The sequence below is a fragment of the Cinclus cinclus genome, chromosome 19, assembly GCF_963662255.1.
Source record: "Cinclus cinclus chromosome 19, bCinCin1.1, whole genome shotgun sequence".
In the NCBI taxonomy this organism is placed as follows: Eukaryota; Metazoa; Chordata; class Aves; order Passeriformes; family Cinclidae; genus Cinclus; species Cinclus cinclus.
In genome coordinates, this window is record NC_085064.1 from 9,657,109 (window position 1) to 9,684,681 (window position 27,573).

Sequence of the window (27,573 nt, forward strand, 5' to 3'; positions counted from 1 at the left end):
CCTCTGGTCCTGTGTGTCAGACCATGGCCAAGAGAATGAGCAGCTGCCATGGACATCCCAACTGCAATAGGGCCCAGTCAGGGAGGGGAGCGAGGTGGCCTGACTGTGAGGGACAGGTAATGAGACCCCAAAGTCACTCTGTTCTCAACAGTTTGCCTATTTCCTGGCCTCAAATGTTTGATTCCATTTGTTCTAGCAGGAACTGGTGGATCATGTCAAAAGTGGGACGATCTTTGATATCCCTGCTCCAGCATTTCAGCATCAGGTCAAACACAGGGTTAGGACACAGAGGAGTCTGGGAGAGATAGATCTGAAAGGAAGAGAGTCACAGTATTTCAGTGGGGTTCTCACAAAAGAACTGAACCTTTACTAAAGCAATGCCAAAAGACAGTTTCATTGCAGGTTTACAAGACACAGCCACCATGCAGCACTTGGAATCCCTCCAGCCCCAGTCTGGCAGGAGTCTGGACAGAGCCTCTCAAACAGCACCATGGACACTTTGCCAACTTGCCTGATGAGCTGGTCACAAAACAGGCTTTTGTCCCTCAGAAAACATCAATGCTTCTGATTTGTCTTCCAAGAGACAGCAAAGCACAAACCAAAACCAAATTTACCACAATAAAATCCAAGTACTTTCAACTCACCGTAGACAACCCATGAGGCTTTCTAAGCATCGTGACAGCTTGTTAGCAGAGACAGAAAAAAACACCTTTTAGAGCTTATCTGCAGCACAGCCTGGCAGAATGATTTGATTTCTCCCTCTCATTTTTTAGGCTCACTTATTTTAGACTCCTGGCTAATCACTGGCATCTGGGAGATGGTGAGTAAACCACTCATCATTCTATTTCCCTTAATTCTCTGGTGCTAAAAGGTGAGTTTTGGGGAGAACTCTTCTGAACTGGTACTCCACAGCTTTGGGTACTGAGGAGCTGGAGTGTCCTGCACCATCACTGGTATCTACTGAGGGCAGCAGCAGCGGGGACAAAACAACACAAAAGCCTTCAGCAGCTGGAGAGGGCCAAAGGCTTCTTGGCACATGCGGAGATACTACAGGGAGAATCTAATCCCCTGGGAACTAACAACTGCTCCTTCCCACCACAATTCCCTCCTGCTTCCTCATCTTCCAGAGGCGAAGCTGGTGGGAGAGTGCTGACAGAGGAAAGGAGAGAGGATTGTGTGAGACAGCCTGGAAAAGCTGAAGACAGGGCAGAGTGGTTTAGAACAGGAAATAAGCAGAACAGGGCTGAGGGATTCTTCCAGTGGGACTCCAAGAGAAGAAAACTGGTGCAGTGAGCCCAGAAAAAGGGGAGGAGAGGCAGGACACAGGTGAGAAGTTGAGTGGAAGCAGAGACTACTGCAGATGAGGTGAGGGCAGTGGCAGCATGCACCAGGCTGGGAGAAGCTGAGTGAAGGCAGAGCCTGTTGGGTTCCTTACCTGCCTGCCCTGGCTGCGGAAGAACTCGCCCGTGTTCTCGATGACCTGCTCGTCCGTGAGCAGGCTGTAGGGCTGCTCCTTGCACAGCACAAACATCTCCCACAGGGTCACCCCAAATGCCCACACGTCGCTGGCTGTGGTGAACTTGCCCTGTGGACAGAGAGATTCTGCTCAGGTGCCCATTCAGCAAAACCCTTTCAGTCTGCACCCTCTGCAGCTCAACACGAGGAACACACCTGGGGAAATGCTCCAAAAAGAGCCAGAGGTGACTGCACACACGCAGGGCTGTTTGTAGGGCAGCAGTAGTACCTGGGGGTCCCACAACCCCTAAGAAGGTGCAGCTTTCACAGGGGCAAAGCTTTGTAACAGGGAGCAGGCCCCAGAGAAGGCCAGAGTTTCTGATCCTCCTGAGACAGTTTGTTTGCAGCAGAAAAAAATAAACTGATAGAGGGGGATAGTCACTGGCTACCTCCACCCAAAACAGCAGAGCTCACAGAGAAGCCTTTGAAAGGGAAGCAAACCCCTCAGGGTGAAAGCAGAGCCAGAGCAGACTCCAGACTCTTAGAGAAAGGCCCCAGATAATTTTGATTTTTGCACATGTAAGAAGCCAGTAAAAATCTTCTTGCTGTCCCTGTTTTCTGTCTTCAGAATGTGCCCAAACTGGCTGTGTTTGGAACAATGTGTTTCTGGAGAAGTAAAAAGAAGATTGCTCAGAAAATAACACAAAACACTTGAGGGGCCAGAGGGCCTGTTTGGCAGAAAACATCCCAGCCCTATTTCACCCAGGCTTATCTGGCAACCCTTGCAGTCTGTCAAGGTTTGGAAGGTGTTCACACAGGTAGGATGGGAGTGATTTATGGTTTAGATGCAGCTGTAATCAGGAAGAGAGTGGATTTCTGAGAGCTTGGGCCTGGCAGCCTCTGTAGTAGAGGTAACTAGAATTTTTCTGGGTACTTGGAGAGTATGTTGTAAGGAAGTAACTCACCAACTACTACAAGAAAAAAAAAGGTTAAATATCCTCCAGACTGGATGTATTTGGGCTGTGGAACAATCTCCTCAGGGGAAACAGCAGGACCCTTAAATGTGAAGAAAACCCCATAACCTCAAACCAGACCTGGCACTTGAAACTCATGTGGTTTTGTCCCCACCCCTCTCAACTTCCCAGCTGGGGGATTAAGCAGAGAAAGGCAACTTCCTTAAAATTCCAGCAGGAATGCCAGGCATTCATGCCCAGATAAAGCCCGAGGGATATGAAGCCATCCAGACAGACCTGGACAAGCTCGAGCAGTGGCCACAGGAACCTCACGAGGTTTCACCAGTGCTGGAGCTACCCCTGGGTCAGGACAACCCCTGGGATCAGTCCAGGCTGGGATGAGCAGATGGAGCAGCCCTGGGAGAGGGACCTGGGGGTGCTGTGGGGGAGAGCTGGACCTGCCCCAGCCCTGAACCCCCTGCCCTGGGCTGAGCCCCAGCGTGGGCAGCAGGGGAGGGGGGATTCTGCCCCTGGGCTCAGGTGAGACCCCACCTGCAGAGCTGCCCCAGCCCTGGAACCAGCACTGGAAGGAGCTGGAGCTCAAGGAGAGATCCAGAGGAGGCACCAGGGGGATCAGAGGATGGAGCAGTTCTGCTGGGAGGAAAGGCTGGGACAGCTGGGATTGTTCACCTGGAGAGGAGAAGCTTTGGGGTGACCTCAGGGTGGCCTTGCAGGGCTTGAAGGGGCCTGACAAGAAACATGGAGAGAGACAATTTACAGGGGTCTGGAGTGTCAGGACACAGGAAATGGCTTCCCACTGCCAGAGAGCAGGGATGGATGGGATATTGGGCAGAAATTGTTCCCTGTGAGGGAGGGGAGGTACCCCTGCCCATGGCAGGGGGTGGAATGGGATAGGCTTTAAGGTCCTTCCAACCCAAACCATTCCATGACATTCTGATTTTCCAAGGGCATGCTCCTTTCCCAGGATGAGTTATGTCCAGCCCAACCCCATGGATTTCTCACCAGGGGCCATGTGCAGCACAGATAGTGGTGGTGATTAGCTGGCACACAGCTGTGTGACAGCTGTGCCACTGCTTCAGGGACACAGTGAAGATCAGAGGAAGGAAGAAAGAGAGGCTTTGTGCAGTGCATACCAGCAGAATGCTTTCCCAGGCCATCCAACGGATGGGCAGCACAGCTCTCCCCTGGATCCTGTAGTAATCCCCACTGTAAAGGTTCCTGCTCATGCCAAAGTCTGCAATCTTGATGGTGTAGTTGTTCCCCACCAGGCAGTTGCGAGTTGCCAGATCCCTGTGCACAAAGTTCAGAGATGCCAAGTACTTCATCCCTGAGGCGATCTGGGTGGCCATGTACAGCAGGTTGGAGTGGCTGCAGCAAAGGAAAACAGAACAAAGAAAAATCAGTGGAGTTTCCCCACACTCAAGACTTTATTGTATTTGATGTGTTAGTGACCTGTTGTTTTATTTTCTGCCGTAACAGTGGAACTAAACTGTCTCGTTCCAGGGCGTGAACAGCCAAGATCCTGGGCTGACTAAGCAGGAACAGACAGGCTGTCCCTGAAATTCAGGCCTTCACAACCTGACATCCTTTAGATTTAGGTTTTTTTTCAATACTACACATTAATCTTGAGATTTTCAAAGAGTTCATGCATCAAAGCACCAACGTTTTGTAGAGAGACATGAAAAATTAAACTCAGAATCTCATATCTTAAAAACCACTTAGCCTGGTACTGCAAACACCACCACTATTGAATGTTTATATTAACATAAGTGTGTCCCTTCACATTAAAGAGAGTTGACTTGGTTTTAAATATGCTGAACATTACTGAAAATAGAAACAGATACATTTTCCATCTAATTTAAATTCCTCCATTAACTAAATGAAAACAGGATTAATAAAGCAGCAGGATGCACAGATAGAGTTTGGACCCTCAGACTCTCAGCATTCTTCCCACACTATTGCTCTGTGCTGCTCAGCCTGTATCCCACTGCTGAAGCTCAAATGCTTCACACGACCAAGTGCTCATCAGAACACATCTGATCAACTGCTCACAGTTTGCATTTTTTCAGTAAAGGTCAGAAAAAGAGGTCTTCGCCACCAGAACATAAAGAAAAAGGAGACTATCACAGAATCATGGAATGGCTTGAGTTGGAAAGGAGTTTAAAGATCATTTAATTCCACCCCTGCCACAGGCAGGGACACCTTCCACTATCCCAAGTGGTCCAAGACCCTTCCAACCTGGCTTTGGACACTTCCAGGGAATGGGACAGCCACAGCTTCTTTGGGCAACCTGTGCCAGGGCCCCACCATCCTCTGAGTAAAGACTTTCTTCCCAAAATCTAATCTAACCCTGTCCTCTGGCAGTGTAAAACCATTCTCCCTGTCCTGTCACTACCTGTCTGTGCAAAAAGTCCCTCTTCCTACTTATTATAGGCTGCAGAGCAGTAACTCTTCCACTCATCTGTACCCTGATAACCTGGCTGCTGGCCTGTGGCACAGGAATGGGCACAGCCTCTAAGACCCCATGGCCTCCATGATCCCAGGAGTTCCTTTCCCCTGCTCAGCTGTGGCTCCTTCTCTGCCTGGTGCTGCTCTGATCAGCCCCATCTTTCCTGTTCCACCTAAACCTTGGCAGGGGTCCCACCAGCAGCTTCCCCTTGGTTCCTGTCCCCCTGCTCAGGTAGTTCCCAAGGCTCCCACACAAGCAGCTCCATGAGCAGAGGGACAGGATGGGATGGGACTGGATGGGACAGACTCCTCAGCAGAGTCATTGTGGTGCCTCCAGGTAGCACCCCAAAGGCAGAGGAGCAGAGCTGCCTTTGGAAGAGCTGCAAAACTGATGGAGAAGCAGCTGGGGGGAGGGGGGCTCAGCCTAGAGAAAAGGAGGCTCAGGGGGGGACCTTTTGGCCCCCCACAACTCCCTGACAGGAGGGGACAGCTGGGGGGGATTGGGCTCTGATCCCAGGGAACAGGGACAGGAAGAGAAAAAGAGCCTCAGGCTGGACCAGGGGAGGCTTAGGGTGGATATTGGGGAAAATTTCTCCACCAGAATGTTGTCAGGTCTTAGCACAGGCTGCCCTGGGCAGTGCTGGACTCACTGTTCCTGGAGGGATTTAGAAGCCATGTAGATGTGGCACTTTTGGGACATGGTGGCCTTGGCAGTGCTGGAAGAACATCAATGATCTTAGAGGGCTTTTCCAACCTAAATGATTCTGTGATCAGACAGCCAGAGAAAGCAGAGAAAGCATTTCAAATACCAAAGAGTCATAAGGACAAGAACATGTGATCCCTGTGTGTGAAAGGGCTGGTCACCACCTCTGATGTACCAAATCTTGGGTCTGAGAGCCAGGTGGGGCATTCCTGTCACTGCTAGGACACAACCCCTTCAGAGCTGCCTCTGTGTGACACTGCCTGGGAGGAACAGAAGGAGAGGCTGAAGGATCAGTGGGAGACAATGAAAAACTAGAGGTAGAGACAAGTAATGGAAAGCAAGGAAGAACAATGTGAATGACAGTGCTGAAGTTAAATAAGAAGCCAAGAGAAAATAAAGAAAGAACATTTTGAGGCTTTGGCCAGGAAAAAAAAAAGCCACAAGTCTAAAAGTGAATGAGGTTTCAGATGGGCAGAACGGGCAGGAGGCTGGAGAGAGCCGGAATCTGTTTCTATTCAGAGGCAAATCCTCTCCTCCAACAGTTCCTGGCATGTCCTGACTGCAGGACACCAGGTTAACACTCCTGACAGGACTACTGACAGGTCCTGGCAGCAAGGCTGGTGTTGTCTGGCCACAGTAAGACCCAGCCACCACCTGCCCAAGCACATCAGAGCTTGCTCTGCCTGCCTGCCTTGTGCCTGAACCACAAATCCAAGTAATCCTTTAGGGAGGAATACACCAAAGGCTCAGCAATGCTGCAGCTCCTGGTCAGTGCAAGGCTCCTTATCAACCAGAATATATTAGTCCTACATGACTCTCCTTTGAGGAAAGCATTACTCCAATAGCAGAGATACTTTTATGGCAGATTTAATCCTTCCACTGAGGAGGAAGACAAGTGCCACTGCAGTTGAAAAGTGGTCTTCTTTGCCAAATATTCTGCTTCTGTTGGCTGATGAAATCTTCTCCTTACTGAAGCTCCACACTCAGCTCCTCTCATGCAATATTTTTTGGTCAGCAGAGAACATATGAACCTTCTAAAAGCCTAAGAGACATTCTTGATTTTCATCCCAAAATTCTTGCTGTAATGCAACTGATTTTCATGTCAATTAAATATTTGACGCAAGCCCACTAACATAAAGAGATGGTCACCTCAACAAATACAAAGATGGTCTCTGTGACCAGAACAGCTCTGTCAGGGACACTTCAGGGGTACACAGAGCTCCAGAAGCCTCAGGAACAACCCCACACCAAGCAGGACTGGCATCCACGTGCCATGGCAATGGCACAGCAGATAAAACTGGCAGCTCTGTATTCTGATTTATCCCAACAAGAGAGGCAGCTTCTCTTACGTGACACAGGGGATGTTGTTTGAAATGGCAAATTTGCTGTAGATCTCCCTGTGGGACAGGAACTGGTTGAGGTCTCCATTCTCCATGTACTCTGTTATCATGCACAGGGGGTCGTCCCGCACGCACACGCCCAGCAGCCGGATGATGTTGGGGTTCTTCAGCCGGGACATGATCTTGATCTCCTTCAGGAAATCATTCCTTGTAAAACAGAAAATACCTTTGAATCCCTAACTGTACCCCTGTCTGAGGACAGCATGAGTGGTGTGTTCTCAGTTCAGAATAATTTACACTTTGCACACACAGGTGTGAAACTGGTTCTGGACCTCTCCCAGCAGCAGGATTAATGCAGCATTTCAGGCTGATATTGCAGCTTCCCCTAACCCCCCCCTCCCTGCTGTGTCCTGCTCCTTCCATGAACACATGGAATATACACCACAGACACACAAACACTCCCACAGCAGCCCCCAGGGTTAACCTGGGCTTGGGGAGTATCTGCTTTTCTCCCCAGCTAGTTGGAACTGCAAGTGCACTTACCTGGCTGTTTTGTTGACATCTGATCTCAGCATTTTCACTGCCACAAGAACTGGCTGGTGAGTGAATTCTGAGGATGAGACTCCCAGGAATTCCAGCAGGCCATCAGCTTCACAGAGGTGCACCTGCAGGGCAGAAGGCAGAGGCAGCTGTAACAGCATACACAGGCAGAAAACCAGAGGAAAACAACATCACAGCCAGGTCACTGGTTGGTCACTGCTGGCAGAATGAACAAGTGAGTGATCTGGCAAAGGTGACACAGCTGTGATCAGAAAAGACCCAAGGGTCGGCCCTAGATCCTGACACAACGTGTCCAGGACATAGCCCATGACACAGGAGCACACAGGCATCAAAGCCAGGTGAGTCCCCAACACACTGTGTTTACTGCACTGGTGCAGCAGCCTGGGGCAGCCCAGCTCCCCCAGCACCTACTGGGGATGTTCAGGAAGGCCCCTGAACCCAGGTGGCTCTGCTCTGCACTAAAGCACCTCACAAAACCCCAGAACCATCAAACTATGGCCTGGCTTGAGGCATTGCTCAGACTTCACTGAGTAGTATCCAAGAACAACAGCCAGTTATCCAAAATCCTCAAATTCCAGGAAAAAAAGGAGAAAATTGTGTGCAAATGTGTCCCTGATATGAACACCTCACCTGTATGTATACCCAGAGATAAATAGACAAATACTCTAATGACTATACATAATCCCAAATTTCTTCCAATAAATTAATGATTAATGTTATAAAATTACTGCCAGGGTTGTACAAGAAGGGGTGACAAAACACTTGCTTAAGAAGCTCCCAGAATGTGCATCCAAATGGAGAACGGGGTGGGGAAAGCAAACAGACCTGAGAGTGTGGATAGGAAAAAGGACTGGAAAAGAAGAGCAGACTGGATGTCAAAGACTTGCAGCAGTGAGGGGAATGTAATGGGAGCATAATGAATTTTGTATGAAGAGAGTAGCAAGAACTTATGTCACAAGCATGGTGAGGGGAAAAATGAGAGAGCAGAGAAAATGGGACAAACTGCAGAACAGGAACAAAGGTACAGAGATGCTGCTGCAGTCCCACAGAGAATCAATCTGCTGTGGGGAAAATACAATCACAAGACCTGGAACAGGGAAGAGCCCCAGGACTGAGCACAGGTAATTCCGAGGTGATGTGTCACCAGGGAAGGGTGGTGGCTTCCTTGGGAGAAAGGAAGACAAAAGACTGAAAGCAAGGAAAAGTGGAGATTTGAAAGCAGCAATGAGCCCTGTTTCTAGGGGCACAGAGCCAGAGCAGTGGAGCATAGCACATGATGGCCAGTTTGACAAAGACTAAGGAGGCGAGAAGGAGAGACAGGAAAACGTGATGCAGCACATTTGCAAAAGAGCCTGTGATACATGGAAAGCAACAGGCTCTGAATCCATCCTCAAGGAAAATAGTGCTGGGAGAGCCATCTCCAATCAATACAGAGGAGAAATGATTACAGTTATTAAGAGGACAGCATGAGAGGAAAGGAGAAACCAGAAGCAAACCAATAAGAAAATTCTCTCTGTCCCACTTTTGGAGCACAGAGCAGGATGCAGGCAACAGCAGAAAGGGCTGCACTGACAGCCAGGTGAGGAGGGTGAAGACTGTCAGCACCTCCCCAGAAAACAGTGAGCCAGAAAGGAGGGGACAGGAAAGGGGCTGGGGTAGGGAAGGGGGGTGTCAGAATGGAGGAACTACAAAGATGGGCACATCACAGACCAGGAAGCAGTCAGTGAAGGGCTGTGGTTGCCAAAATGCAATAGAGAAACAGAATTTAAGACTGAGTGAACAAAAGCTGAGAAGAAAAAAGACAGAGAAAAAGTGAGAGCAGAAGAGGGAAAGACCTGCTCAGGATGGAGCTACAGATGGTGTGAAAATGAAGCAGGGAGAGAAGAAAAGGCAGGGTGAAAATGTTGACAGCTTGAAAGGAGCTCAAGGAGCAAAGGGAAAGCTTGGCAGATGACAGATGTGTGCATCATTCTGCCTGAGGCTGCTGACAAACTGGGGTTTGAGCAAGCAGCAATGTCAGAAAATATGAGGGTGCCACAGTGTTTGGGAAATGTCTGTCGTTGTTTGGGTCAGTGTGCAGAGCACCCCCAGAACCTCCGTCAGGACTGTGAAGAGCTTCCAAACCCACATGTCTACAGGCAGGTGGCAGCCATCACATTTGAGATGTCCACGGAAGATGCAAAAGTCTGAATTCCCAACCCTACGTAGGAATTACCAGATATACAAATAGCAAACAAAAAGTTCTCAAGTTCATCTGTTGCTAAAGACCCCAGCGGTACCAAGCAGAGCCTCACAGCTGCACAAGGCTCAGTGGAACACTGGAATGCAGAACCCTCAGAACCACTGAGCAGCACCTCAGAAGACTCCTCTCTGCCAGGCACCTCCTTTCTGCTGGAGGACAAGCAGCAGAGAATGGCTGTACCTCTCCAAACTGTCCTTCCCCCAGCTTCTCCTTGAGGCGCAGCTGCTGCCGGGGGAACTCCCCCACGGAGATGTCCTTCTTGGTCAGGGAGTCCACGGTGAGGGCTGGCACTGCGTACATGTTGTTGCCAGTCACCCCCTGCAGGTGCACGATGTCCGTCTCGGCGTAGTGGGGGACGTTGTTCTGGAAGCCTTGGTGAGGGGTGGACTTGGTCAGGTCGGGCTCAGCATAGTCCCCACTGCACACTAAAGGGAGACAAAGACAGCTGAGTCACACACGCCCTCCCTCAGAACCAGTATGTCCCAGTTTCCACTCCTCCCAAGTCCCTATCTAGGAATTTGGCCACCTGCTACCTTGTACTGAGGGACACCTACACGGGAGACACTGCTCTATTTGAACCAGAACAATACCTGTGAGCTGCCAGCAAATTCCAGCTCAACACAGCCTGTTCTAGCCAGCCACGAGAGCTACAGGTCTTGTCCAGACAGGGAGGCAAGTCTGAAGTGATTCTCAGTTTCTGATTCATCCTAAGTACAATCAGTTCCCATCACCAAACATAGGGATGTTGTTTGCAACGTCAAACTTACTCTGGATTCCCTCCTGCAATAAGAACTGATTGAGACTTCCATTTCCCATGTCCTCTGGTAGCAAGCTCCTCTCCTTTACAGCTTATTCACATAAATACAGGGTAATGCTTTAGAATGAACTCCCTGTAGGGTCAGTATTACACAGAACATTTCTCCTTCAAGTTCTGCTTCAAATTCACACCCTGACTCAATCAAATCAGTCTCCCTGTGTAGAATAATGCTGGATCTTAGCAACTTATCAGCGTGAGGAATACAGCACTGCCTTCACTGAGTACAAAACACTGTTGGAAGCATTCCCCTCTGTGTGGGTCCAAAAACTCCCCGGGGGTTGGAAGCCACAGACCCTGCTCTATTTCCTTCTGTTTTTTCTACAGGAATTTCAAAGAGCTCTGGCTGGAGTAAAAGGTGTTAAAGATCTCCCAAGAGTGCTGCAGGCAGCATCTCCACAAATAATGTGTGATTGCTCTGACTGCCCAAACCAGCTGCTAAAAGATGACCTGGGTAATACATAAACAGTCTTCAAATAAAACAATGAAAGGCCACCACCCTCTAGTGGGACTGCTGCTCCAGCTGTCACAGCTCCATGCCAAGAAGTGCCAGTGTTCCACAATACTGCCTGAGCTCCCTGGGTTATTGCATTGCACAGGAGTCAAAGATGGCAACTTAGACACTGACAAGTTGCACATTTTACAATCTGACAGAAATAATAAAAGAAGAAACATGCAGCTTTCGGAAGCTGATGATGTTACCTGAATCCTCTGCACTTTGGGAGAGCTCTGGAAGCTTGTGGAGCAGTGTAGCTGGCTGGTGATATTCCAAATCCAGTGGGAAAGCACGTTCATAGGTGGGATTTGACTGGTGGATCTGGGTCTGGTTGTTGGCAATAGTGTAGCTGTAGAAGGACAGGCGAACAGTGGCATCCTCCTCCAGGATTCGACGTGGGGCCTGCACAGGAGAGGGCAAAAAAACCCCCAGAATACTGAGGCAATGCTCAGCTGTTAAGTAATGCCTTGGCTGCAACCACAGCAACTTCCAGTAATATCTTGGACAGGCCTGGCATCCTCCCCTGCTGTGAGAGCAGCTTTAGCTACTCTATGGAGCTGGGGAAACCCTGTGCTTTTTACACAGTTCTGAGCTCATTAGGGTTAATGACTGGTTCTGGACTTGTGTCTACAAAATAGCCCATTGTATTACCTTTTCCAACCTTTTTTGAACATATTGTTTCCAAAGAATGATGATTATAATCATCAGGAGCAGCAGAATAATAGCCACAAGGCAGCCCACGAGGATGGAGGTGTTGGAGTCATCTGCCTTCTCCCCTATCCAAGTGCTGGTTACAGAAGATGTGGTTCCTGCAATCACAGAGAAGAATCTGGGGTTAAAGCACCAGATGTTTTCTCTGCCAGCCAACTTCTCACAGCAGAGAAAAGATCCTGGTAAGATCTCTACTTCCTGGTAGAGAAAAGATCTTGGGCTGCTCCCTGAACATAAACACCCGCTGTGTTCACATCTTGCTCTTACCAGAAATTCTCATTTTGGAGGCTCAAAGAGCCAAGAATTCTCCAGAGAAGTTCAGCAAAGATTGCTATGAGCAGAACAGATTCCTGCAGTGGATCCATCCTACAGCAGACAGTGCTCAGAGTTTCACTGATTCCATGTAAGTCTCCAGTCCATGTTCTGAGCTAGCCCTGGCCAGCTGAGGCTCAGGGGACTGTCACATGCTGCCCTGTGCAAGATGCACTGATCAGCCCATCCCCAGATCTCCAGAAATGGAGGGAAAGATGACATTAACTGGGATGTTCCTGTGAAATTCCCCAACACCTGAGCCTATGGCATGGCCAAGGGGCAGAGGTCCTTACCCCAGGTGCCTTCAGTAACGTTGTGCTCCGTTTCCAGGAGATCCGTGGTGCTTGTGGCTACCGTAACAAAACTGGGATTGACAGTCTCCATGTCTGTGGAAGGAAAGGGAGTGTGTCAGCCCAACAAAACCTCCCTGCTCCTGCCACCAGTCCCTGCAATCCCAACCCCAGCAGGTGAGGGCTGGGGTTCAGGCAGCAGATCAGGAACAGGAGCGGCTGCTGTCTGCAAGGTAAGCAACAAGCAGCACCCAGAGAATTCCTCCCTCAGGAATGCCCTCTCACAACACGATTAGACTTTGGAGTAGAAAGCTCCATCCACACCTTTCCCTGTCAGTCCTGGTGGTTTTTTCCAAGACTTTTGTCCTTTTCCCTCCAGAGCCTTTTAATGCACCTCATGGCATTGACTTCTGCATCACAGTTAAGACGTAAGGAGAAAAAGAGTCAGCCTCTATTTTTTAATAATTTGCTAAACTTGATCTCATCATCTCTAGATATACTTGAATTATTCCTAAGAAAATACTTGGTAAAGAGAAGCAAAAATCAATGTCATAGCCAGCAGGCAGCTGGGGAAGTAGAGGCAGGTACTGATCTCTTCACTCTAGTGACCAGGGACAGGACTCAAGGAAACAGCTGGAGTTGTGTCAGGGCTAGGCTGGAGATCAGGGAAAGGTTCTTCCCTCAGCCAGAGGGTGCTGGGCACTGCCCAGGCTCCCCAGGGAATGGGCACGGCCCCGAGGCTGCCAGAGCTCCAGGAGCTGCCTGGGATGCCCAGGTTGTGGTGTCTGGGCAGGGCCAGGGGTTGGATTGATGATCCTGCTCGGTCCCTTCCAGCTCAGGATATTCTGTGACCTGTTTCAGAAAGAACAACTGCTCTACAATCCAATTTTTGGTTGCCCTGATTGTGCTTCTGCTCATGTGCATCAGTATCAGCCTGGAAAGAATCCACTGAACCTTTCAGCCCCTTCGTTGCCCTTCCAGTGCCTGCAGCACCTCCTCCCTCCCTCCCACTGTGCAGCCACTCTCCTGTCAACCCCATAAGTCCTGCACCCCCCACACCAGCTCTTCTGCTCCCTGTCCTTCTCCAGGTGTGTCTGACTGCAGGAGCACTCACCTGACTGGAAGGAAATCTCGCTCATCATCATCCAGGTGTCAGCAAAGTAGAAGCGGCACAGGATGGCCTTGCCCACGCGCTGCTGCAGGGGCACGGTCACAAACCTGGCACTGGGGTTTTTGTCATCCAGGACCGTGGCCACCCCCACAGGCTCGGGCTCCCAGTCTGCGATCAGGCGGGGCTTGAACAGACACTCCACCCTCTGGAAAATCTTCACCCCCTTGGAAAACATGTTGTTACAGTGCACCTGGGGAAAGGAGAATGCATCCATCAGAGAGGAGATCTACTGGCACCTAAATCAAGCCCCAAGGATGCTCCATTCACAAAAATTTTCCATTCCCAGTATCTCCCAGTATGAATGTGCAATGAGTGACTTCTTCCAGTGAGCAATGAGAACACTGGGCAAAAAGCTATTCTGACACAGCTCTGAATTTTACCTGCAAAAGCTACATTAATGGTCAGATTCTGGCAGGCTTCAAAACGCCTGCCAGAATATAAAAACATTGATAGAAAAATCAACCAAGCAAACCTTGTACTAATCTAAAGCCTTGCACACCTATTGTCTTTGAACATTTAAACTAAGAAGGGAAAGAAGAAAAACATCTAAACTCTTAGTGTTAAAAAAATTGGTATTACTTGAATTGTTTGACATAAGTAGCTGGAATTGTTAGGCCACAAGTTGAACTTTATCTGAACTACATGGCTCTGTTCTGCAAGTCAAAGATGGATTACAGTGAACACTGGAGCTAATAATCTGATCATTAATAATAGTAAAGATGGATTGTAGTGAAACTTGTATGTAACAATCTGATCATTAATAACAGTTACAACAGACAAAGCTTCAGCTTAAATATTACTCAGAGATCAACAGCTGGAGTGGACAACCCATAGATTGTGCTCTGTGAACTGTAACAGCCATGTTAAAAAATGAACTACTGAACCCATCAAAACCCCTACAGAAACCAGTCTCAGAGGCCAGTGTGGAAACAATGACACAGCAGCCATTTGGTAAAAAAGAGTGAAGCAATGAAGAGTATGGAGAATCCAGACCCTAATACTGCTCTTAGATTCTTCTTCTGTCCTTCTTGCTATGAGGGGTCCCAGGAATTTCTTTTTCCTTGGTCCCTCTTTGGAGGCACCAACTCAAGCTATGACATATCACAATTGATCTCTGCCATTAGATGAGAATTGTGTCCCAAAATTCTTAGCATTTCGACACTTTTAGCAGCTGCAGTCTAAGCTAATTCCTTCCAAGAAAAAAAAAAAAAAGGACAAACCCAAGCAGATATTCCCCTGGCATACACCTGTTCCAGTTTTACCTTGAAGACAACTAAGGATCTGAGTTTCAAAGAAACCCTCACCTCAGCCTGCATCCACCAGCTTCTCCTGGTGGTTCAGCATCAGGTTGAATTCTGTTATGAAGACCTGAAGCTCAGGACTACAATATCTCAGCACTGTGATAGCACTGACCAGGAATCAGAAGAAATAAGGTGACTCAAAGCCTTCAGTATCCCTCAGCCTGCCCCATTCTCACAGCCACAATGGTCCAACCATCCCCATGACCCCAGGAATAATTTCCTAGTGATGTGGAGTAATTGCCACTGTGACAGCAACAGTTTCCAAACCACCTACAGCCTTGAACCCTCTTAATTACTTGCCCTCTGCCAGGTCCTGCAGGGAAAAGCAGTGAAGCACTAATGAGGGCAACCAGCCTGATGAGCAGCAAAAAGACAAAAGGAGGGTATTTGCATATAATTAGGACCAGATGAAGCTTAGACAACATTATTCAGTAAGGAGAAACAGTCATTCATAAGCAGGCAGGAAAGCCTGATGCCTGGAATATACAATTTGTGCCATATTTGGACAGGAGTTGGATGTGTTTCCATCCTGGACTGACACAGACATTTTCTATTGCAAACATCTCCTACTAAAGTCCAATTTTGCAGCATACAAGCCTATGCAATGCAGTTGCAATATTGCTAACATTTATTTCTAATACTTTTAAGTCCAGAGAATACTGGAAAATTGGATACTGGGAAAGCTCAGAGGACTGGGACAAAGTTAATGGGCAAGAGAAAGCAAAAATTATTCACAGACCACCTGACCTATACAAAAGAAATGCAAAGCTGAAGGAGGCAACATTCAATAAATAGTGAAAATTAATTTATGCTAATCAGAATAGCTTTTTAATTAGATGCTAGATGAAGTAGCTCTTCTTATGATCTGATGTGCTTGGTTTATCAGGATGGTTGTGTTCACAAGACAGATTTTTGGAAGGCATCTGTCCCCAGTCAGCATAGTGTGGGTTTGTGTATTATATTAATTTGATTAAACATTATCAACTAGTCAGTCTTAGAAATTTTAAGGCACAAATTCTTCTCTGTTTTTCTAAGAGGAATGCATTCCTAAATCACAATTATTTGGTACTTTTTCCAATGACCTGAGGGAGACAGCAGAATCACCAGCAATAAAATAAACTGAATGGGAGGGAGTTTCCTAAAATAATCTTAAGGACTGACTCATGTCAGGGTAGTGAACTCAGGGACAAAATCTAAGTGATGCTTTCCACACTGGACTTTTATCCTGGACACTAATAACTTGGAACTGATTGCTAGCATGATTCCAAAGCCTTAATGACCACTGGCTCCCTCTCTCTTGGCTTGGAGGATTAATACCATCACAAGATTCACAAACAAAAAGGAATCATCCAAAAGCAGGAAATTGGTACCAGTTTTTATGCAATTTGATGGAAAGCCTGCATCCAGATCCAGATTGTGTACCTCCAAAAGATTAATCAGCAAAGAAAGAAAGGATTGGGTAACAACACCAAAAATGACCCTTGGTCTTGCAGGGAAGGCATTGAGAAGCCTGCCAACTTAGTTTACTGAAGCAAAGATTAAGAGAGTGGTTTAATCATGGTTTAGAAGCAGAAGATTTCTGTGAAGGCAGGACTCTTATTTTTGCCAGCAAAAGCAGGCAAAGAGCCAACAGTTGCAAGTTAAAAATAGACAAAATAAAACCAGAGTAAGTAACCACCAAAACAATTTACTTAAGGATGTGGTGGGTTCTCCTTCATTTGAAATCTCTACAAGAAAAGCCACCAATCCTTTTTAAAAGATCCTTTTGTTTACTACAGACTCAAAGTTCAGCTCATGCTTTTCCTGTGTGTTTAAATAATTTCCCACAGCACAGGAGAAATGTTTGGTCAAAATGGAAGCATAGCCACATTCCTTTACCTCAGGGGTCAGTAAATTCTACATCTTAAATCCATCTCAGCTGCCTAAACACTGCTTCAGGTGACTGTTTTCTAGTCCTTCAAGCCAAATACTGGAAGGAGAGTCTAAGCTCTGAAGAAGCAAGTGCTCACCTGCTTCACCTTTCTACACTGGAAAGCTTGCTCAAATTCTGCTGTCAGGCACTTCCTGCATGCTCCTGCTTTGGGAGGAGTACTCAAGGCCAGGTTGGACAGGGCTTGGAGTAACCTGGTCTAGTGGAAGGTGTCCCTGCCTACGGAAGAGGGTGCAACGAAATGAGCTTTGAGGTCCCTTCTGATCCATTCAATGCCCCAAAAGGGGCAACCTGGAAGCCCCCAGACCCAAAGCCTGTCCCCCTGGAGAGGGGGTTACCTTCATGGAGGTGAAGTTCCGTGGGCGGTCAAACTGGAATTCCATTTCCACAGCGCCTGCGCTGAAGCTCTCATTCCTCCAGCCAACGTAATCATAGCCTGGCCACACACGGTACTGGTGGCTCTGGGTGAAGTCATCCAGCCCCAGCACTCCATCTGTGAGCTGGCCCAGCCCTCCATACAGGTGCCTGGCCAGGGAGAATCCACAGTCAGCCAGAGGTCCAGTGGGAAATCATATGGGTCTTTCAACTGGTACCAGTAAAACATCAGTTTCCCTACCCTTGACCCACCCTGCACAAGGACCCGCTCACTGTTCTTATGCAGCACCACCCTGGTGTTTGGGCTGAGATTTTAGCATCGTTCCCAGCTTGGGAAAAGGCAGAAGTTTTTGCACTGAGGTCAAGGACCAACAGCAAAGCTGAGCTACAGGCAGAGCCTCTAGAGAAGAAAAACACCCTAGAAAATGACACTGTGTGTTCTCCCAACAGCTGGAACTGCAGCATCTCACCATAAAGCTGCACGGCAGGAACACTGCTCTATTCCTATGCTGGGGGACCCTCTGGGGAGAGTCCTGCAGGCAGGCACAGAAAGGCAGAAAAGTGTGAAGTGAGACCATGGGCAGCTCATGAGCCACAGCCAGGTCTAACCAGGATCATTTCTGGCACTGCTCCTAAGAGAAGAGTGTTACTGGCTCTTTCCAAAGCTGATTGGACTCTCTGTCAGGACCCTGTTTCACTCCACTCTTATGTGAGGGTGCAGAGCCCCTCATACAGTTTTCCAGCACTGTTCCAGAGTAGAAGATGCCAGTGTGGAACAATTCTGACCCCCCCTCTGCAACTCCTCGGCTCTGCAAGTCCAGCCTGGGGAGCCCTCCTGCCACTAGAGCACATGTGCCTTTGAACTGCAAACCAGGATTAACAGCTGAAAGAGGCTGATTCCTGCTTCCAGGCCAGTCAGGCACATGAATTGCAAAGTTTCAAAGAGTCCTGGCTTAGCAGGTTGGGTTTTATGCCTACATTGGCAGCTTCCTGACACTCCCCAGCAGGTTCCTAAGTTATTGCTGGACAGCTACATGGAACACTTACTCTGTACATAAAAACATTTTTTTTTTTTAAATATCCAAGCTCTACTGTATCAGCCCAGCTTGAAACCATCAGATATTAATATATAAAGACATTGTTAACTAGCATCTTCCAACATCCTACAGGCATGAAGAAGTGTTTGAGATACAAGATACCAGTGACAGGGTGAGTAGGAAAGAATTTGTACAGTGACAGAGAGAACAGGACAACTTCTCCCACCTGCGTTCATGGTAGCCATCGTAGGTCGAGTCATTCAGATGAACGATGGGGAAGCCAGGAGCTGCTATTGTCCCTCCTTCAGGGATGCTGTAGGATGCCAAACCATCTAAAAAAAGGTCACACACCTCAGAAATACAGTAGCAGCAGCCTCCCATCACCTGTGTCCATGTACCTTTTTATTTATCACACAGACCAACAGAAGCAGTTCCACAGGCCAGGGGCTCCCTCTGCACATGTGGGGAGCCCCAGCCAGGTGTCACTACAAAGATGTGCCCAGAAGTAGTTATCCTATCACCACCTTCATGAGCTGTTGAAACCAGAGGGGCAGTGTTTTCCTTGTCTCCTTCCCCCAGACTATCTCCTGTTAATGGACCCATCAGTGCCTTGCCCATGATTCACAGGTAACTCCCTCCAGGAGCCATTTCTGTTTCATGGGCAATCAAGGACCCGCCCTTGGCTCACAGAATGACATCAGCCCATTGTGAGACATTCCACCCAGGGGGGAGGAGCCAAGCATCCCCACCTGGATATAATCTGGGATTTGGGACAGAACAAGCAGCCCTTACCCACTGGTTTCCAGAGTATAAGAGCTACCAGACCTTTCTACAGAATCACAACTTCAACAAGACCACTTCATCCGGACTGCTACCACCACCCCAACTAATGGGGTGGTGACAGCGGTTTTTCTTTTGTACTATTGCATGCATTTTATTTTTCCTATTAAATTCTATTCCCGACTTGGAGTCTGTCACCAGCTTTTCTTTCAAACCAGCACACGAGGGCCATGCAGGGCTGGAAGGGGCACTCACCGTGCCAGACGCAGCCGTAGAGCTCCACCCTCATGCAGACGGTCATGGCCGCCCTGGTGACCGGGATCAGCCGCACGAAGCGCGCGATGATGGGAGGCCGCAGGTCCCTCAGCACCACATCGTACGTGTCGGTGTTGCCTTCGATCACCTGGAGGAGAAACATCCTCAGCGACTTCCCCCTGCTGTGCTGTTGGGCCACGGAGTGGTGCTCCTGTATCCCCTTGTCTGACACTGGGGAGCTTCCCCAGGAATCTGCAGGAGGGAGCCGCTGCTGCTCCCATGGTGATGGGTGTCAGGGGTGCTGCCATGTCACCTCCTGCCCACTGCAGACCCCCCTGGGCAGCACTGAGGGAGAAGAGAGGCAGGTGGGCTGAAGGTGTGAGTGGATATTGCAGAGAGTTCCAGTTACTGGATGAAACCCCTTCCTCCAAGGGATCCAGGGGTTCCAGCAATGGATAATGGAGGCCGCCCTCATCGCCAGTTACCTAGTAGAGGGTCCTGATGTCCTTTCTCTACAAGCAAACACAATTCCAGAGGTGCTGCAGTGCTTGGTGCTGCACAGGAGGCATCTTGGACTGAGGTGTTCAGCATCACCACAGCCACCCCATTGTGTTGCAGTGCAGTGACAGGGCAGGGACCCTCACCCTTCCCTCTGTGCCACCACTGTCCTGGGAACACTCCACTGTTTATTTTGACTTCCCCTCCCATCCCGCACACACAGCTTTTGTAGCACACACCAAAATGTGAGGGATGGGCAATATAATGGTAATGGCCAGACAGCTGATAAACGGTCTGAGTGAGCAAATAATTAATGAACAAGATAAAAGCTGTTACCAAATACTGCACTGCCAACCCTGCTGGGACTTCCAAAGCACCCTCAGTGCAAGAAAACATCACCACACCCAGTACCTCTGTAGTCTGACTTAGGTCTTCAGACTCCACAGGCCAGCCTGAGGTCAGATAAATTGCAGGTGAGATTCCCAGGGGATTCCTTCCCAGGGCAAGTTTAACAAAGGCTTATGAGCACACAGCCCTGAGCTCTGTGCTCAGCTCTGGAGACAGCATGAGACAACTGTGGTGAGCAGGGAAGCCTCCGAGTGTGTGGGCTCAGCACATTTCCTATTCTCTAAACTCCTTTCTCCTCAATATCCATACACCAAACACTGCTATCAGACACCCAGAAACTCCTCAACTCCCTGTCACCCCTCTGATTTTAAATCCCAAAGCAGGCATTTGCTTGGCAGCTTCCAATTTAGAAACAAGTGTCTAAGACAGGGACACCCATGTGGTGTTTGGGACATGCACAGGTAGTGAAGAGCCACAGTTCTCCTGATTTGGGGGATCAAGTCAGGGGACATGGACAAAGGAAGAAAACTTCAGACATCCCCTTAGGGGAAAAAAAAAAAAACAAAAACAAAAACAACACCCTTGCACTAGGCTCCACAGCAGAAGAGTTGAGAATCCTGCCCATCTTCTGAGAGGAGCAAAGGAGATGATGCACCTTGTGTAGCATCACTACACAGTGCAGCTGCTGCTCCTGAGCATGCAGGGCCAGAAAACCCAAATCTGTTGTGTGAGAGACAAATCCAGCAGCAGTTTCCAGTCCTGGTCACTGCTGATCCCAGTGCTCCCCATGTCAGGAATTCTGCAGCGCTGCTGGATGAGACCAGATGATGCACAGCAAGCACAGCAGTGAGGCAGAACACGCTGCTCCAGCAGAGCCAGGATGGAGTACGATGCACTAAGCAGGACAGGGAGGATGTGCCTGGCACAGTGCAGCATTCCAAGCAGACCCAGCTCGCCAGGCTCACCCTCGTGCCCTGGCGGTCCCTCCAGGAGATCCAGCGCTCCCCGTTCCGGCTGTAGTCGATGCGGTAGGCGCGGGCAAACTCTTTGCCCGTGGCACGAGCGTGCCGGCCCTGGGTGCCCACCAGGGTGATGAAGAACAGTTTGTGCAGGTCAATCTGCAGGAACTGCACATCTTCAGGCTCCAGCAAACCAGCTGGGCACCAGGCTCCATCCCCCTCTTCCCTCTGTAACCTGAAGGGGTGGGGGGGGAAATCACACGCATTAAAAAGAATCAGATTTCCAATGATTAATTGAGGAAACACCCGGAACTTTGAGGAGTGGGAGGAAGCAACAAAACCTGCAATGGCTACCAAATACCTCTACCCTTTGGGATAATGGTCAGTTTTTGAGACTCAAATCCTACAAGGCAGCTTTCCCCTGTGCAGAACAGCTCCTCAGTCCCAGATATCTTTCATTAACTACTTGGAGTAATTTCTTCCCCAGACATGAATTTCCACATCGATCAGAAACAACCCTGCTACTCTGTAGCACCTTGCTGCTAAAGTGCATCCTCACTGCTCCTAAACCCCACATGGTAGGGCCTGAACTTCTGCTTGACCATCTCCTGCAGCTCTATAACGCTTAAAGAGGAGCCACCTTAAAAGTACATTTTATTGAGAACAGCTCTGCTAGAAATGATTCTGGGTCATTTCAATGCATATTTCACATTTCCTGCAGTCAGTAGAGCTGCTGGTGTAGGATGCTGTTAGGAGAGCAGTGGGGAAGGTCTCTGCTCTTAAGCTGAACATTGGGAGAGCTGTAGTTGTGAAAAATTTATCTGCACACCAAAAACGTGTGGATTTTTAATAACAGGGATTTCTTAGCCAACAGCAAGTCCTTGAAGCGCCCTTGGCTTTCAAACAGCTACCCTACCTCCAATTAATGGGATCAGAGAGGGCATCGTGGTACCCAGGAGGAAGCACTGAAGGTCAAGGCTCAGGCCAGAGAAGATTTTAGTTTCTGGCTGGTCAGCTGTTTGTGCAAGACTTTCTTACACTGGAAAAACAAGTAAAAGAATCTCTAAAAAAAGCAGGAAAGGTGACTGAAGTGACAGGGACAAAGATCTGCATGGGACAACTCTGACCTCTAACCTAATGAGGTCAGCTTCATGCCTTGACCCTGTGGACATCCAGCTGCCCCAGTAAAGAGAGGATGGTAACAGATGGCAAGAGATGCCCAAAGTGTTTGCAGCACTGGACATAAGCCATACTTAGAGGAAAAAACTCCCAGCTTTCAGACCCACAGGCCTATTCAAACACTATTAAAACACAGCACACAGCATCACTGCTCTACCACAGACTAAGAAAAAACAATATTTGAGCACTAGGAGAATTTTATTATTTTGGACTCCCTGAATTAATCATAAAAATGTAAGTATCATAGTTAATCTGAAATTCCTATCTGAGTTGCACCAAAGCAGTAGGAACGTTTGATATCACCACTACAAACAGTTCTAAGGAAACTCACATTTGGAACACTTGTGAATCATCAGTTAATAATTTTGAGAGAAATAAAATGACCAAAAATAAAAAAAGAAAAGCAAAGCTTATGATAAAGACTCTAAGCCTCCTTGACAGTGAAGAATATCATTTAGCTGCTTGCTTAACAATTCCTTAACTGCATTTCTAAGGTTTTTGAGGCAGAGTAAGCACAGCCCATTTCCTCAATAGGATGCTGTTGAAAAAGTTCATCCTTGTAAAGGATTTCCTATGATTTAGTTTAAAGCATTCTACAAGAATCCCAGGGGCACTGTCCCTGGCTGACCCACAAGTCACAAATCCTTTGGAGGATTTATTCACAGAGTGACTGAAAGATGGGGGTCAGAGGCAACCTCTGAGTCTCCAGTCCCACCCCTTGCTCACAGCTCCAAGGCTGCCCTGTGCTGCCTAATGCCTGGTACACTCACATCCCCAAACACTGAGACATCACCACCTCTCTGGGTCCCCATCCCACCACTTCATTCTCATGGAGAAGGATTTTTTTTTACCCCCTTAATATTTAACCAGAATTTCCTGCATCACAGCTGTGACCATTGCCATTGCCTCCTGGCCTTTCACTGTGCACTGCCCAGATTGACTATAGAAGCAGCAAACAAGGTTTTAAGGGTAGGGGATCTTCTTCCTCAACCACATATTGGGTATTTAGGGGAAAAAAAAGGACTGAATTTGTTGTCAGAGGTGAACCCACCGTGCATACTGGGGCCCTGTGGAGTCGTACCACTGGCTGGAAGCAGTGATGTCCTCATCCCGGATGGTCCCCTCGTGCATCCCCAGGGGGTAACGACAGATGGCTGAACATGGGAACACGGGCAGCAAAACAACAAAGATCAGCACTCATTTCTTTTAAAATCACCAGGCAAGTTTAATTAAAAGGCTACCACATCATGGTAATGTTAAAATAAAGAATGAAAAAAGAAGGATTAAATACTTCACTATTATCCTAAACTGAAATGATAAGTAATGCATTAGACTTACAGCATCATTCAGCAGAGCCCAGGCAAGGCAAAAATTTTACAAAGAAACATTTTAAGAGCATGAAATCCCCAAACCATAATATTGTTGCCGGTTGCATGGGCCCATTTTACAATGACAAATTATTCATCAATAATAATGTGACATAAAAAGGAAGCTTTTGTTCAAGATTTTTCTTGCCCTGGAATAAACTGGATGTTTGACTTGTGCTCAAATGGGAACAATTATTACCTTCACCAGTTCAGATACAAGGGAGAAGTTAAACATATATTACAGATGACAAGTCATGGAAACATCTGCTCTGCCCTGTCACTGCAGGCTGGAGTTCACATCTGACCATGAGGGATCCCTGTCCATCCATCCTGCCTCATCCCAGTCTGTTCCTGCCTCCAGCCTCAGCTGGAGCAAGCATTTCTCCCCAGCATGGGAATCCTCCCCAACTTGATGTGTCCAGGGAGCACAGACAACTGGCTCAAGCCATGGATCACCAAAAACTTCCCACAGCAGTACCCTGCAGATGTAGCTAACAAATCCTAGCTGGCCTTGAGGTTATCTCTCCTGACAGAAGTTTTTTAAACATGTCCTGGAACATTAGAGACATTTGGGAAAACTCTAAATCTGAATGTATTCACTGCCACACTGCTGCAGCCACAGAAACAGTTCTAGCTGCCTCTCCCTCAGGCAGGGCTGCCCTGGGTGTCCTCCTGGTTTCCCAAAATCCCAGAACAGGCTGGGTCGGAAGGGACCTTGGAGATGATTTCCTGCCACCCTTGTACCAAACCTGGATACAGCTCAAGAGAAGTTGCACTTCAAGGATCCTCGTGGGTCCCTTCCAACTCAGGAGTTTCTGGGATTCCATGAAATCCATTCAGCAGGTTCAGAAGCTACAAGACAAGACAGATGGATGAAAACTACCTTGCTGTTATCACTACACAGAATAAAGCACCTCAGGTTGAATGACTGCCTGACAGATCTGATGTAGAAATGTTTGCAAACAGAGGGTGGTGCTTCCATAGGGTTTGCCTGCAGCTGTTAGTCACAGTATTAAGTGAATGTGTGATGTGCTCAGTATTCATAAATCATCAGGGAAAGGAGATGGCTGGTGAGGTGACAACATTTGGTAATGATACCAGGTTATTTAATATTCAAAAGTAACTACTACTTTTTAAAATTGTGGGAATATCCATAAAACAAACTTTTACAGCACTGCCTGCATTCATGGTCACGTGCCAGGCAGGTTAGGAATAGAGCTCTTGCTCCTTCCTTCCCTCATCAAAAGGCAGAGAAGGCAACAGATGATGAAGAAGGAAAGATCAGCAGCCTCATCTCTACAAAAGGGATTACTGAAGTATGACAAAGATAATTTATACTGAACAACAGATATCCTTACTGTCTCTCAAAACACCAGAACCAGGAGGCATCAAAAGGTCAGGCAGGAGAGCTCAAAAACAGAATATAAATCCTTAACATATTAAACACTCCAATGCTACAGTTTCCCATGGGTTCAAAAAACCAGCTGAACAAACTCACAGCCATCACAAGCAAATAAATACCCAAGCCCTGGCTCTGGAAGCTGCAATGATCTGAGGGTATCCCTGGGGTAAAGCTCTGCTGTGTGCCAGCCCATGCGTGCACCCTTTCACAGTCAGAGGGATGGGATCCTGCTGGAGTCACAGAGCTGGGTGGGCTCCAGGCATCACCCACAGCATTCACAGGCTGGGGTTTGCCAAGGGGCCTGAATTCCCTGGAAGGAAACTGGGATCAAGAACAGTTGTGCCTGCTGAAAGCTAAGCAAGAGTTCCAACTACTGCTCTTACACTTGCACAGTCGGGCTCTCTGGGGAACCAAACCTGCCTCGACTGTCTTCACTCTCACCTGTCCCACCACAGACCAGCACAACCCCCTCTGCTGCTGAACCATGGCTAAACATATGGAGATTTTCCAAAAGGGTGGGGTCACCATCTGAAAGCAGAAAGTGCTTTTTGTGCTCCTGCAGTGTGAGTCCTGTGTAGTCACACCTTATTTAAAGGTCAGACACACTGGCCAGCAATGCCAGATGGATGCTAGCTGGGAAGGACTCAGGGGGGACTGAGTCTTCCTGCAAACCTGAACAAAACCCATTTATTCATAAGCCCAGGGCTGGCAGCAGAATCCAGAGTGTCTTTGGCACTGAGTGATGCACTCTGTGGGTGGCCACAGCTCTCACCAAAACCAGCAGCACTAGGCTCTCACCAAATGCACTTATCTTGACCATCCCTGGGTCCTGTTTAAGTGCCACCAGGACTGCTGACCCTTTACTGTGCACTCAGGAGACACTGGGGCACAGAGAGGTGGCCCAGACCACCTGTCAGTGAGGTCAAACAACTGATGCAAGACAAGAGGACTCACCAGGACCCTGCTACACAGGTTTGAAATCACCCCCAAAGCAGCCCCTGTGGGTTAGAAGGCAATGCAGGACATGCTTCAGGCTGCTCCTGGAGCAGGTCAGGAGGTCAGGATAATCCATGGAGCCTGTGGCATCACAGCCAAGAGCACTAGCTGGGCCATGGTTCTGGAATCTGTCTGGGAAGAGCAGGGCCAGCCTCGGGCAGAGGCACCAGAGCAGCTGGGGAGCTGAGGAAGCAAAACTGCCTGAGGATGTCACAAGGCAGAGCTGAGAAGTGTGAGGGGACATTTCTTGATGGAAGAGATTCCTGCAGGAGGTGGGACCACAGACCTGTGCTCAGAGCCCACCCACCTCCCTGGAGATGGTGTGGAAGAGCTATTCCTGCACCAACCACCATTAAAAGCAATCAGCATGGGACTGACCTGATAGCTGCCTCCCCTCCTCTCCTGGGAGGTTTGACCACCAGAAGCAGATGGCAGCCCCAGTTCCACACTGGATGCGTGATGGGGTGCACAGTGCAGGGAATGCTGTGTAACAGGGAGCACAGGAATGCTGCTGAGCTCCCCCACAACCCTCACTTCACTTCTGGCTGGTTGCAGCACAACCTCAAACCTCTGTAAATATCCACAGGCCAGAGCAGGGGCAGAGCCAGCCACAAAGGGCTCCAAACAAACATAGCCAGCCCCAGCAGAGTCAGAACAAGCCCTCAGGGTAGCACTGCTGCCTCACCACACCTTCAGCCAAGCTAGAAAAGGATTAAACTAATTTATTTCACAGACAGTCTCCAGCTCAAAATACCTCATTACAGGAATTCTTGCAGCAACACATTGCAGACCATTATCTTACTCATCTCCATCATGACTGTATCCTGCCAAATGCTGTAGGATAAGAGGTCCTGCCCTCCACAGGTTCACATCCCTATCTGCACCCTATCTTTGTGCCAGGTAAGGTTTTCTATCTGTCCTTCCACACTTCTCTCTCCAGAACACCCCTTGCTGGCTGGAGAGCAGTGGTTGAAGCTTTGCTAACTGGTAATTTGTTTTCCACAGTGAGCACAGAACCAATGAGCCAGTCTGGAGGGGGTTTGTCCTGCAGGCCACACAGTCAAAGCCATGGAAGGATATTCAGAGCTCAAGACAGGCCTGAGTGGGCAGAGAAAGGAGGATGTCCATGTGCCCAGGCCTTCCCGGGACTGCCAGGACAGTGTCCCACTCCAGCACAGCTATCCAGGTATATCTTAGTCCAGAGAACATTCAGGAACTACGTCAGTGATTCTCTGCATGCAACCTTTAACACTCAATCCCCACGAGAGGCAAAGAAAGGCTGAGGAGGAGCACACAAAAGGTGGGAGATGATAACAGCTCCCAGCCTGGCAGCTCCCTACCAGGGTTGACTTCGGTGCCAGAGGGCTCAGGCAGGGAGGCCAGCAGCAGCATACAGAAGATCATGGTAGCAACTGGAGGTGCTGCACAGGGTCAGACGAGTCCTTCAAAGGCAGCAGCTGCCATCTACATCTCTGAAAGACAAAGCAAAGAGAGAGGATGAGTCCTCCAGAGACAGGACTTCTCTGTGCTGCAGGGTTGCTGTGTGTCATTGCCTCGTGACAGGCTGGGCAATCTTCCCTGCCTTCAAGAGTGTCTTTGACCTCAGCCCTGCTCTGCTCATCACCAGAT

General features: G+C 48.6%; 1 protein-coding gene across 1 annotated transcript; it reads right to left on the reverse strand.

The window, feature by feature from the left end:
* LOC134051647 (discoidin domain-containing receptor 2-like) lies at positions 1-27,348 on the reverse strand. The gene is made up of 16 exons (XM_062505554.1): positions 27,285-27,348; positions 23,231-23,333; positions 21,007-21,235; positions 19,196-19,343; positions 18,387-18,492; positions 17,087-17,273; positions 13,461-13,707; positions 12,350-12,442; positions 11,685-11,842; positions 11,240-11,435; positions 9,904-10,148; positions 7,464-7,585; positions 6,930-7,127; positions 3,563-3,797; positions 1,436-1,585; positions 1-310 (listed from the first exon to the last, which is right to left on the reverse strand). Exons 1-16 carry the CDS (start codon positions 27,346-27,348, stop codon positions 170-172), a joined length of 2,622 nt encoding a protein of 873 aa, XP_062361538.1. The 3' UTR covers positions 1-169.
* Between the last annotated feature and the right edge of the window lie 225 nt (positions 27,349-27,573).